General features: G+C 38.2%; 1 protein-coding gene across 1 annotated transcript; it reads right to left on the bottom strand.

The window, feature by feature from the left end:
- Positions 1-1,625: 1,625 nt before the first annotated feature.
- LOC101879515 (nephrocan-like) lies at positions 1,626-12,189 on the bottom strand. The gene is made up of 3 exons (XM_013130502.3): positions 12,001-12,189; positions 5,357-6,258; positions 1,626-2,073 (listed from the first exon to the last, which is right to left on the bottom strand). Exons 1-3 carry the CDS (start codon positions 12,187-12,189, stop codon positions 1,626-1,628), a joined length of 1,539 nt encoding a protein of 512 aa, XP_012985956.2.
- Positions 12,190-12,532: the final 343 nt, after the last annotated feature.

Here is a 12,532-nt window from a genome sequence, read left to right as displayed (position 1 = left end):
TGGGTGGGCTGATGTGGCACAGGGACGTATTTAAAGTGCTCTGTTAAAAGAATCCACCAATGTAAAGTTGAATGAAAAAAAATCTGTATGCCAAAAATATTTTTTTTGGCTCAGAAAATAACTACTTCCCAGGCTTGTAATACAGACCAACACTAGCCAGCGAAAGCACAAGGAAGTCAAACCACAAGGAAGGCTTGTGCTTTCGTAAATACCTAAATCTTCAGATTCCAAACATTTGGGTGGCTGATGATATGTAAAAAAGTTAAAATGCGAAGGAAAATGAAATCAGATGTTTTACTCCAGTTGTTAATGTGTTCGGTGCCTAAGAAACCCAGGTGTCAATTGCATTTGCATAGACAGTATAACCAAATAGCTGCACTGACACCTGACAAAACAGCCTCCATGAATGTGAGCATTACTCAGTTACTGAGTGCCAGCAGAAGATAAAGAATAATAGAGACTGTTTGCTTTGAAAAGTGATTTGCTGGTGTGATTACTCCTTGGTTATCAGCTGAGATTATGGACTGCCAGGAAACCCCTTAGGTTGCTGTTTGTAAATCACTGGGTCTAGTGGTCTCAGTCATTCAGTTCTGTTTAGTTTTCAAGCATTTTGGGAGCTGTTCAATAAAATCTGTACATACATCAGAGCTGATGCATGTACCACTAAGGTCCTTACTTTGTTTGCAAAAGTCTGGAAGGTCACTGCCAGTGAAGGAGGGAGCCTGCAATGTGTATTTCCACGTGAAGTACACCTAACCCAAAAGTGTACACACACAGCATTGTAAGCTGTATTGTAGTGAGGTAGCTATTCAGCTACCAAAATAAACTCTTCCAAAAACTTTGTTTCACTTGCTCTTATCCTAATATTTGCCAGAGGCAAAGAATCTGAGAACTCAGATCCTGTGAATCTCCCTTCTTCTATTTGCAACAGTAGAATTATGTCAGGTTGGTCCCAGTGTTTTCATTCCTCACTATTTATTAACTTTGGAACTAGCATTAAGTCTCATTAACTGGGACACTGATTCTTGTGTCTGTTGCATTCACTGTGATGAAGATGAGCCTTCTGTGTTTTGCCTGGTCCTCTGCTAAATTAGTCTGTCATTTGAACTAGTCTAAAATAAAGAGGCAAATACTTCAGGAAAACAAATTAATTTCTTAAAAGCGAGAATCTTTGAACAGTCCTGAGAAGTTGGACACACAGGTGTAACTCTTTGTCTTAACTGCAGACCTGTGAGTTTAAATGTGTTGAATTCCAGACTCCTAGTAATAGTATCTTGTGGTTTTGCAGGATTTTATTTGTGAAGTTTTATGCAACTATAAGAATGTACTACTATTAAAAGGTCCATACAGCATTACAGGCTGCTTTTCTAAGAGTTAGCAATTGTATTCTTACTTGCTTCAAGCTACATAGTACTAATGGGGTAGAAAAACAATTTGCATTTTTTACAACTTTCAGTTTACAATGGCATCCTTATTAAGCCCTTCTGTCACTAGCTATTACCTCTTATAGTACAAACTAAAGAGGAAAAGTTAGTGTCAAGTCAGCAGACGGTTGTCAGTAGAGATGGTGGTGGTAGTCGGCAGCTCCAGACAAGCCTGGGGTTATCTAATTCATAGCCATGGGGTTAGTCTAATTCATAATCATAGTAATCATCATCTGTGTTCACTCCAATGCTGGAGGCCTCACTGGGTTTCATTTTCTTTCTGTCCTCTTTGCCTCTTTCCGTGGAAGACAGATTATCTTCACACTGCTGTAGGATCTTTTTGGAAGACATCCAACTTTCTCCTCGGCTTTCTGCTGGCGCCACACACTGCCCTCCTCTGACATCCGTCCCTTTGTCCACCAGCGCTCTTCTGGTTCTGAGAAGGTCACAAGTGCAGTTCCAAGGGTTTCCATCTAAATACAGATGACGAAGGCGGGGTAAATACTCTAAGACTTTGCGATCCAAGGCAGATATCTTGTTATTCCGTAAATTTAAAACCTGAAGCTGTTTCAAGTCCTTCAGCTCTTGTTCTCCAACGTCCTCTATGTCATTTCCCTTTAGGTCCAATCTAGCAAGGGTGTCTGGAAGTCTGAAGAAAAACAAAGCAACACAAAGATGTTATGTTCATCATACTGATTCTGTTTGTGTAAGTGGTGTTTGACAGTAAGTATTTGCCCAGGCACATCTGACATATAAAGGTAATACTCTCATTAACAAAAAAATGCAATCTTCTGCAAAATAGGATGTTGTCCTGAAGTGTTCATGTCCTTTCCTTTAAGTTGTAGGAATACTGTCTATGCACACTTGAACTGTTTTCCAAAATTACCGCAGTTCTGACCTGTGTTTGTTAAACTGAAATGAACAGCAGTCCTGCTGCACTGTGTTCGGAAGAATGTGTTCAACTGAGTGTCAAGCTTAAAAATGCATTTTGTACTTTTGATGCCATAAGTATGCCAATGACCAAATCATAGCACCATGAAAGATCAAGAGTTTTGAGAAACATGGCAACACTACTCCTTCAAGTACTTTTATGCATAGTTTGTTTAAAAAGATGTTTTAGTCCATGAGCTAGAATTTTTCCTTCATTTTATTCTCCTGCTCCCATCAGATTCAAACATTAATCACAGAGGCAGCCTGTCTGATGATACTCTGTTTAAGAAATCAGCAACAGGGAAAATAGAAGTGGTTTTTTATGGTCTTTTTAAATCATACTTTAGAAAATTAGAACTGGTTATATTTAAAAGATAAAAAAAAAGCTCATAAGTTCTGGATATGATATTTGACTGGTCAGTACCATTCTTATTTTCATACCTCTTACATCATACATCTTGTATGATAAGACTGTTTTATTTCAGAAGTTTTGCTCAGTTAGAATCTTCTCATTTCCTCCTGCTATATGTAGTTAGTAACAAGCACTTCATAGAAAGCCACTTAACTGGTGTGGACTGTCTTTAATAAAATGAATTTGAAAGTAGCTTAAAAATCATTTTGCTATAGTAGTATGCAAAATGAAGAAATTAAGAGTCATAGTTAGAGATTTTAAGAAAGCTTGTTCAGTGAAACTCTCAGGGAAATTATAGATGATACTACCAAGAGCTATTTAGAATAGAACAGTATACTACAACAACCAGTAAAGGTTGATGTGATAGGTTAAATTGATGTAATGATAGAAGATACCTTTGAAAATACTAAGAAGTTACATCATGACCCTCACTGGCTGTTTTTTGTGAAGCTGAGTGATCTCTTAAGCTGAAAGGTTGTTGCCATTATTTGTGTAAATCTCACAACTCCAGTGGGACTATTTCAAGAGTAGGGCAGTTCTGTATTGTGCTATATTCCCTGGGGGAAATGAGAATTTCATGTGTTGGTACTCCACAAGAGTCAGTCTTACCAAATGCTTGTGGTTGCATTAAATGTTTTGAAACCTAGCCACAGGCAATGAATATAATTGCCTAATGTGATATTGTAATGTCAGAAGGGTATGCTGGGGTAAAACCCTAGTGCCACTGATTTCAAAAGCAGTATCATCTGCGATGTTTATCCAGACTGATTACAGTCTAAAGCCTGATCACCAAGTCCTTAAACCTGTGAAGGGTCTTATATACTAAAGTTAGACTTTGACTTTATGGCTGTATTCTTTGACTTCATGGCTATATTCTTTGACTTCAGGCTGTGTTGGTCTTGAGAAAATAATGGCACTGGAGTATATGATGCATGATCCTGCTGATGGCAGAGAAGCCACGCTCACCTGGGAGCTGACTGTGGCAGCCACATTGTGCTGCTGCCACCCCAGGCAGTATCATCAGACTCCTGCCTGCATTCTCACCAGCCCCTGCAAGATTTTAGGGAGTATAGGCCCTTCTCTACAAGCCCTGAAAATACTTGGACTTGTGGATTATTTTATTCTCAGGAAAAAAAAAAAAAACAAACAAAAAACAAAAGAAGCCTTCTTTTTCCTCATTCCCGCTGAATTAACTGCTAGGATCCATGAACTGTAGCACATTAACTGTATTTCTTAACCTTTGACACTGCTGACTGAGTTCTCAGGTAACTGTTAGAAGCAATACTTTTATTTCTGTATATCCATGCGTACCTGGTGATCATCAGACAAATTAAGTCTATAAATTTTATGCCTTGTCATTTTTATTCCCCTTTTTGATGCTTATAGCCTCCCCTTCAAATCTGCATTCATTGTTCAGTTGAAAATAAAAAGTCCCCAATATTTCCTTAAGAGTTGTACTGTTTATGGGCTAATAGATAACTCCTTCCTGTTAATTCTCTTGACTGCGAAGGTTGTAAAATAAGATGGATTAGACAATGCTAAAGTAACAAGAAAGCATTAAACATTCCTGTCAAGCTAGACTGAAATCAAATATTTATACACCACTAAATCACTTTCTGATTATAAAGCTGCTGCCAAGTAGATTCAAATGCTAAAGGACCTGATGCTAAACGAATTGAAATTTTACTGCATTATTTATTTGGGCTAGTTAAACCTGTCCACAAGCCATAAAAAATAAAACGTAATAGTGCAGTTGTGTTAAAGGAGTTGATGTTAATGAAATTACTTTGGTATTTTTATGCCGTTTTATTGCACAGGTTTTTGAAGTAATAAAATTGCCACTTTATATCAGAGCAGCCTCCAGTTGGCTTAGTATGTCATCTCTGATAATGGCCAGGACCAACACTCATATGGACATGAGAGAACCTGTAAGCAGGGCATTAATGAACACAGCATGCCCAAGGGATGTTTCTTCTGTGCTCCTTTGACTAGAATTTTACTTAGAGCCTGAGGCTGGATAGCTTATATGCATTCCAAATACTTTGTAATGTGTGAATTTAATGAAGTTGCAAATGCTAATATCCACTGAAAAAGCACATTCTTTTTGACCAGACTCTGCTCCTGAAATCTTAATATTTTAACAATAATAAACTCAGTGTGGGTTGCTAGAAACATCAGCTTTAAAATTGCTGCCTTTCCTTTTTATGGAATGCTCTATTAATTTCATGTTACGGGGGAAGATAAATCTAAGCAGCAATAAAACTCCTCTGTAATAATTATGTTATATTCTCCTAGCAGGTTCCTCTTATTTGTGTGCTAATTAAAGAAAGTAGTCTTAGTGGCAGAGAGGGATATGAAACGAGTAGATTCACTGGGGACTACTGAGGTAATGAAAACAGTTCTACTTCTGTGCTGAAACTGCTAACAAGAGTGCTAATTAGTGCCAGTTATGGTAATGGGTTTATGGCATGAGTAGACTTCTATCATCACTGGGTCTGAATACAATTTTTTTTCCTATTTGGCTGTCATTCTCATAATGTAAGGAAGGAGAGATGACACCTGGGAACCAGCTCTCCTCATATTCACTTGCCTCAGAGGAATAGAAATGAGGAGATTCTGTTCCAGTGCCAGATTTGAAAGCTGCGCACACTGCTGAAGAGCTCCTGCCTCAAACATGCTAACAGCATTGTTGTCAAGAAACAAGTGCTTGAGGTCCTGTAGTCCTTGGAAGTCCTGTGCTGTCACCCTTTGAATCAGGTTACTGCTGCAGTCAAGTTTCTGCAATCTGCCAGGCAGCCTGATTGGCATAGTGTGGAGCTGGTTCTTAGAGAGCTCCAGTGCTGTTAAGTTAGGAAGAAGCTGGACACCATCTATTGATGTTAGCTGATTTTCTGACAGGAAGAGCTCATACAGGTTTTCTAGGTGCTTCATGTCTCGAAGTCTTATTGTTTTAAGTTGGTTTTTCTCTAATTTTAGTGACAACAGGGATTTAGGTAGGTCAAGAGGCACTTTTGTCAGAAAGTTGCCACTTAAACTGAGAAACTGTAGATTCTGGAAAGATGCAAAGAAGTTGGTTGGGAACGAGTTCAGTTTATTATCAGCCATGCTCAGATACTTCAGTCTAGGAAGCTTAAGTGGTGCAGACACAGATTTCATATTGTTGCCATCCAGAATCAGAGTTTGTAAATTCAAAAGGGAAGAAAATGCGCTTGAAGGCAGGGTCAAAATCAAGTTGTTTCGAATATCAAGCACTCTTAGTTTCAGCAAACCTTCAAAATCAGATACATGCAGAGTGTTGATGAAGTTATCAGCGAGTTTCAAAATTTCAAGGCCAGATGGGAGGAAGGTGGGTATTTGTTTCAGCTGATTTTTGTAGAGTTCCAGGGACTTCAAGGTGCTCAGAGCTTTGAAAGTGTTGTTTTCTATTGATTCTGTGCCACTGCATGATAGGACCAGCTCTTCAAGGGCTGACATTCTCCTGAAGTCAGTAATCTTAAAGAGAAATAAAAAGTCATGTGATAGTACATCATCTATTTATGGATCTCCTCACTAGTTACCTCTTCTGAATGCTCTGACAATTGTTAGTGTATATTAAGAAACTATATATTTAGAATAAGAAACTAAGGGAAATGGTAATGATAGAGGTGTTACTGTAGGTACCTGCAGTTTGCCAGTATTTACTTGGATTTTTACAATCTTGTTAAGTTCATATTGTGTCTAGTTTTGAACAAACACAATGTTTGAATAAGGAATATTCCTTTTACTTCTGCCTGGTGGATAGCCTCTATAAAATGGAGATCTAATATTATCATTAAATGGAGATCTAATATCACAGTCTTTGCAGAAAGCAGATGGTTGTTAATGTTCACTATGCTCAACACAGCTTGCTGGAGTAGTTTTGAGTTCATCATACAGCCATTTCCATATATCAGCAGTACTGTCACTGCAGCATGTATTCCCCAGAGGAAGCATACATGGATATCATCACCTCTCCCTACTATAAAGTTTTTGCAGGCAACTAAAATCTGATGTTTGTATTTCTTCTCTCCCCACACCATCTCTCCTTTAAAGTAAAAACCTCACATATTATTAAGATGACCAAACCAAAAGTGTCAGATCAGCTTGGTCTGAAAATCACCTCAGTGGAACAGATTGCTTTTACACAATCTTAGGTTTTTGTTAGTTGGCAATAAACAGATGCTTTGCAGTGGGAAATAGAACTTAGATGTTGACTGTGACTATAATATACAGAGACATACTAATTGCTTCATTATATTTCTGCTGTGTTGGAACGTGCTTGTTACCCAAGCTTGCAATCTTGTGTCTCAAGTTAAAAAGCAAACTTAAGTGAATCTAGCAGTTTCCCCCAAGCCAACATAAGAGGAAGCATGCAATGAGGGTGAATCTGAGGGTTCTCTGAGCACACCAGTTCCTTAAACAGTAGTTTTCTGAAACTACCAGAGATGCTGCCCATTGGCCTTAGGGCTTGATTTGTAAAAATTCATTTATATGGGAATCACAGAAAGCTCAGAGCAAGATAAGCAAGTATTCTGAATGGGAGAGGTGGGAAGGAGTGTCTTCATCCATTTTCCCTTCCCATGTCCAATAAACATCTCACTACAGGTTTCACGAGTACCACATCAGTAAGATATATTAAACTAACACTATAGTCTTTATGCTATTTCCCCCAGAGACAGGTAGCTACCACCACATTTTACTCCCATTGAGAGAAACTATGAAGCATGCTGTACAGCATAATTACCCAGGGAATTACAGACCAGTCAGTCTCACCTCTGTGCCTGGCAAAATCTTGGAGCACATTCTCCTGGAAGTCATGCTAAGGCACATGAAAAACAACAAGGTGCTTGGTGACAGCCAGCATGGCTTCACTAGGGGGAAATTCTGCCTGACCAATTTGGTGGCCTTCTATGATGGGGCTACAGAACTGATGGACAGGGGTGGAGCAGTTGACGTCATCTACCTGGACTTGTGCAAAGCATTTGACACTGTCCCACATGACATCCTTGTCTCTAAATTGGAGAGACATCAATTTGATAGGTGGACCACTCGGTGGATAAAGAACTGGCTGGATGGCTGCATGCAGAGTTGTGGTCAATGGCTCAGTGTCCAGCTGGAGATAAGTAACGAGTGGTATCCCTCAGGGATTGGTGTTGGGACAGGTCTTGGTCAACATCTTTGTCGGTGACATGGACAGTGGGATTGAGTGTGCCCTCAGCAAGTTTGCCGATGACACCAAGCTGTGTGGTTCAGTTGATACGCTAGAGGGAAGGAATGACATTCAGAGGGACCTTGACACACTTGTGAGGTGGGCTGATGCCAGCCTCATGAAGTTTAACCATGCCAAGTGCAAGGTCCTACACCTGGGTCAGAGCAATCCTAGGCACAGCTACAGGTTGGGCAAAAAGGAAATTCATTGTAGTCCTGTGGAGAAGGACCTGGGGGTGTTAGTCAATGAGAAAATGACCATGAGCCAGCTTCAGTGTGCACTCACAGCCCAGAAAGCCAACCGTTTTCTGGGCTACATCAAAAGGAGTGTGAGCAGCAGGTCGAAGGAGGTGATCCTGCCCCTCTACTCTGCTCTTGTGAGACCTCACTTGGAGTACTGTGTTCAGTTCTGGTGTCCTCAACATGAAAAGGACATGGAGCTGTTGGAACAAGTCCAGAGGAGGGCCACGAGGATGATCAGGGGACTGGAGCATCTCCCATATGAAGACAGGCTGAGAAAGTTGGGCCTGTTCTGCCTGGAGAAGAGAAGGCTGCGTGGAGACCTCATAGCAGCCTTCCAGTATCTGAAGGGGGCCTACAGGGATGCTGGAGAGGGACTCTTCATTAGGGACTGTAATGACAGGAAAAGGGGTAATGGGTTAAAACTTAAACAGGGGAAGTTTAGATTGGATATAAGGAAGAAATTCTTTACTGTGAGGGTGGTGAGGTACTGGAATGGGTTGCCCAGGGAGGTAGTGAATGCTCCATCCCTGGCAGTGTTCAAGGGCAAGTTGGATAGAGCCTTGGGTGACCTGGTTTAGTGTGAGGTGTCCCTGCCCATGGCAGGGGGGTTGGAACTGGATGCTCTTAATTTCCTTTACAACCCTAACTGTTCTATGATTCTATAATTCCTCGACCCAGTCAAGAATGTACATGGAAGGCAGTGCAATTCTCTTTGCTGTGCGGGTATGGGGTAGTAATTGTGTTCTACCAGCCTGATTAAATACATTTGGATATTGTACTTGTGTATGTGAAATTGGCTTATAAAGGTGACTGTTAAAATATTACTTTCAGCTTCATTTATCGAACTCTTCGATGTTTTGGGGTTGTCTCTTTACCTTAGCTACAAACTCTGCATTTTAACTTCTGTTAAAATTAGCGCCCACAAAGCTGTTAAAGGAGAGTCAGATTTCATTCTGCTTTGGTATCCTTAGTCATCCCTACTTTCTGTTTATATTTATTCTGTCTTGTAAAATTATTTCTGAGCATTGAAAGATTGATGCAGCCAGTGAGAAAGTATAGATGTGGAACCTCTATTAATGCAGGGTTCTTCATCAGTTACATTTTAGTTCAATGAGGGAATATACCTCCAAAAAAATAAGCAAACAAACCAACAAACCACCTTACATTCTCAACAGCAAGTAATGAAGTTGTCTATTTTCTAACTTTTCTATAAATGCAGTTTTGTAATATATGTATTTCTTTATAGAAATCACAGAGTTGCATGTCTAGTTCTGGTCATGATTAGGAGGCTAATGTTTCAAAGCTTTATCATGAGAAGTCCCATAGGAATGAACTGCATCGCTCATGAAAAGAAAAGCATAGTCATATTTAAGTGAGAAAACAGTCTTAAGGAAATATAAACAAATGTGAACCTTTGTAAATTCAACATATTTTCTTTTATAAGTTCAAAACAGTATTTCCTGCTTTTCTTCAGTTGATTACTGTATCTCACTAAAAGACTTAATTTTCATCTTATGAAGTGACAGCTACACGAGAGTCAATTTACAGACATTCATTCTGTAATGATGTTAGGCTTCTTAATGCAGATTATTATAATCTCTATTTTCCACCTATTTGGTATGCTTTGCTAGGCTTTGTGACTATGCAGTTTTGAGACTTGAACATTTGTCCATGCTGTTACAAACCACCCAGTCTTTCTAATATGAATCCAGACATATTTGGAAGCCTATCAGCTATCTTTTTGCTACAGAGTGCTATTTTATTCTCTAACTGGGCTGTCTGTAAAGTGATACTAATACCGTTTTACATTTTAAAAAATAGATCTAATAAAAATGGATCTAACATACTGTTAAAATAGAAAAAAATTAATAATTTTGTCACTTTTTAATGACCTGTTTTTATGAACTGGGGTTTGTTATAAGCAATTTCTTAAACTCTAAAATTAAGTAAGTGAAGGAATTTAAAAACCAGGCAAACAAAACCTCCTATGGAGTTCTTTTAGCACTTCCAGACATGCACTTTGCAAGCAAAAATCAAATGCTGTTTCTACAAGTAGTGTGAGATCTGCCAGTTGAATTTCTTAGCTGTGTAAAATTAAGCATATGCATTTATGATGTCAAGACCTCAGAAGCATAATTTGCTGCATGGAAAGAAAAGTGAAAAATATATTCAGAGACTCAGTCTAATCTTAAGGAAACAATCTGCATAACTACAGGCAGATAGCATGAAAGGACTACCACTTTCCAGTGCAAAGCCAGTAGTATAAGTAAGGTATACTGATTGTTCAGTTGAATGAATGTATAAAGTAAAAAATCCTTAGATGGTTTCTTGCATCATTTGTTCTGAACAGTCATAAAACATTTATTCCACTGCTCTATTCACTTATATCCAACACTTAAATGCTTTATAACACCTGTGTTTTTTTGCTCTAGTCAGAACCTAAGGCCACTTTAGTAGTAACTGAGGAGAAGCTGACAGATATGGACAACTAGCCTAAGAAAGGAAAAATGGCTCATCTGCCTTCTCTTGGAAAGAAAATAATAATGAGTTTGGGGTTTTTTTGCACATAAAATGTATTTCCTAATAAAAAATTCATTTGACAGATCTTTTGTCTAACTAGAGCACATCAATATAGCTAAATCACACCAGTGAACTTTGACTTTTGTAGGTTTGGGAGCTAAACCAAGAAAACCAGAGATATTAGTAGCAGCTAAATGAAAGTAAACTCTTTTTAGAGTTAAATTGTAAAATAACTATTTTTTCAGTGAGCAACAGGTATCCCAGATGATGCTCAAAGCTGCCTTCTAACCTATTTAATTCAATCCTGAGAGCAAAATCAAAGTTGCATTTCAAAGTATTAAAGTTATATTCTTTATAGGAGGAGATGCATACTTGAAGGAAAATGTCTCTCTTGAATCAAACATTTCTTATTATTTGTAGTAAATTGATACACAGCAAGCACATATAAAATTGTATTTCTCTTTTGTCTATCAGTAGAAGTTGAATTTATTAAGTGAAAATATTTCATGGTAGAAAACAGAAGAGCCGTTCCAGAGCATAATGCAAAAATAGTATAAACTGATCATGCCTTTAATAATGGGATCCAGTTATGCCTCAAGAAACCCAGAATAAACATTTTTAACAACACAAGTAGCTGGCAGCTTCAGTTATAACCTGCTACTGTTTATATGAGTTATTAGATAAGCCGAGCATTACTTTTAGAAACATCTCTCATTCTGCCTTAAACTCTAACTTACTTAATTCCTCTGTCATTTCTAACAGCAGTTGTACCTGACACTTGCAACTGCAGAGGGGGAAAAGAACTTCAATTTCATTTATTAAGGAAATTATTCTAGTAAATAAAATCTTTCCATTTACTGTGAAAAAATATTATATTGTATCAAAAGTTGCAAAAGCTTTTAACAAGTGAAACAATTACTCTGGAACTCAGTGGTTATTTGAGCATATAAAAAGTCAACATTTGTCTCCTAGTTGTAAATTACTATTTTTTGAGTTTAATACAAAATATCATTGTGGCAGTGTGAACTGGTGCTCAGAGACTGCAGGCTATTGAAATCTATGTAGGAATATATTTACATATCTTTAAAAAAGTAAGTAAAAATAAAACTAGATCTCACAGGATTTCATCAGTTTTTAGAATGTGGAATAAGATTCTCTCTTCATTTGAAAGCCACCATCATCTGGGAAGCACAGCTTTTGGTTACAGTGCGTTACAAAAAGTATTTTTACTGGATTTTTTCTTACCTGGAGTTGTTTAATTTTGCTATGACTGATGTAGAGTCTCCTGGTGGCAAAAGGAATCTCTCTGGGGATCTCCATAGTTCTGTAGCATTGCACTGACAAGGCAGGGTCACAACTGCATCTTCTTGGGCAAGTGGCACTTAGACCACTGTGAAAAGAAAAGACAACAACTAAAAGGTAAGATAAATACATATTCCAAAACAGGAGCTCTGAAACTGTCTCAGCAACATGCAGCTTGAATTAAGCACCAAAGTCCTTTTATACCATGAAAACTGATAAAAGGATATTATGACTGTGTATTTTATCCCAGTGAAAAAACAGCAAAAACAATACCGTAATTTGCCTGAGTTAAAATGTTGGCAGGCATTACAAAGAGTGAGAAACTTAAACAGTGATAAGGTGCCTTTACATTTGTAGGTATGCGAAATTAGTGTTATTTATTACCTGACATCAATCTGCAAACATCTATATTATCTCCAGTTTCCTAGTTTTGTTCAATGTGACACCACAGAATTAGTGGAGAAAAGATAAAGAG

The sequence above is a fragment of the Melopsittacus undulatus genome, chromosome 3, assembly GCF_012275295.1.
Source record: "Melopsittacus undulatus isolate bMelUnd1 chromosome 3, bMelUnd1.mat.Z, whole genome shotgun sequence".
Classification (NCBI taxonomy): Eukaryota; Metazoa; Chordata; class Aves; order Psittaciformes; family Psittaculidae; genus Melopsittacus; species Melopsittacus undulatus.
Note: the sequence above shows the minus strand (reverse complement) of the source record. Positions and strands in the feature narration are given on the sequence as shown.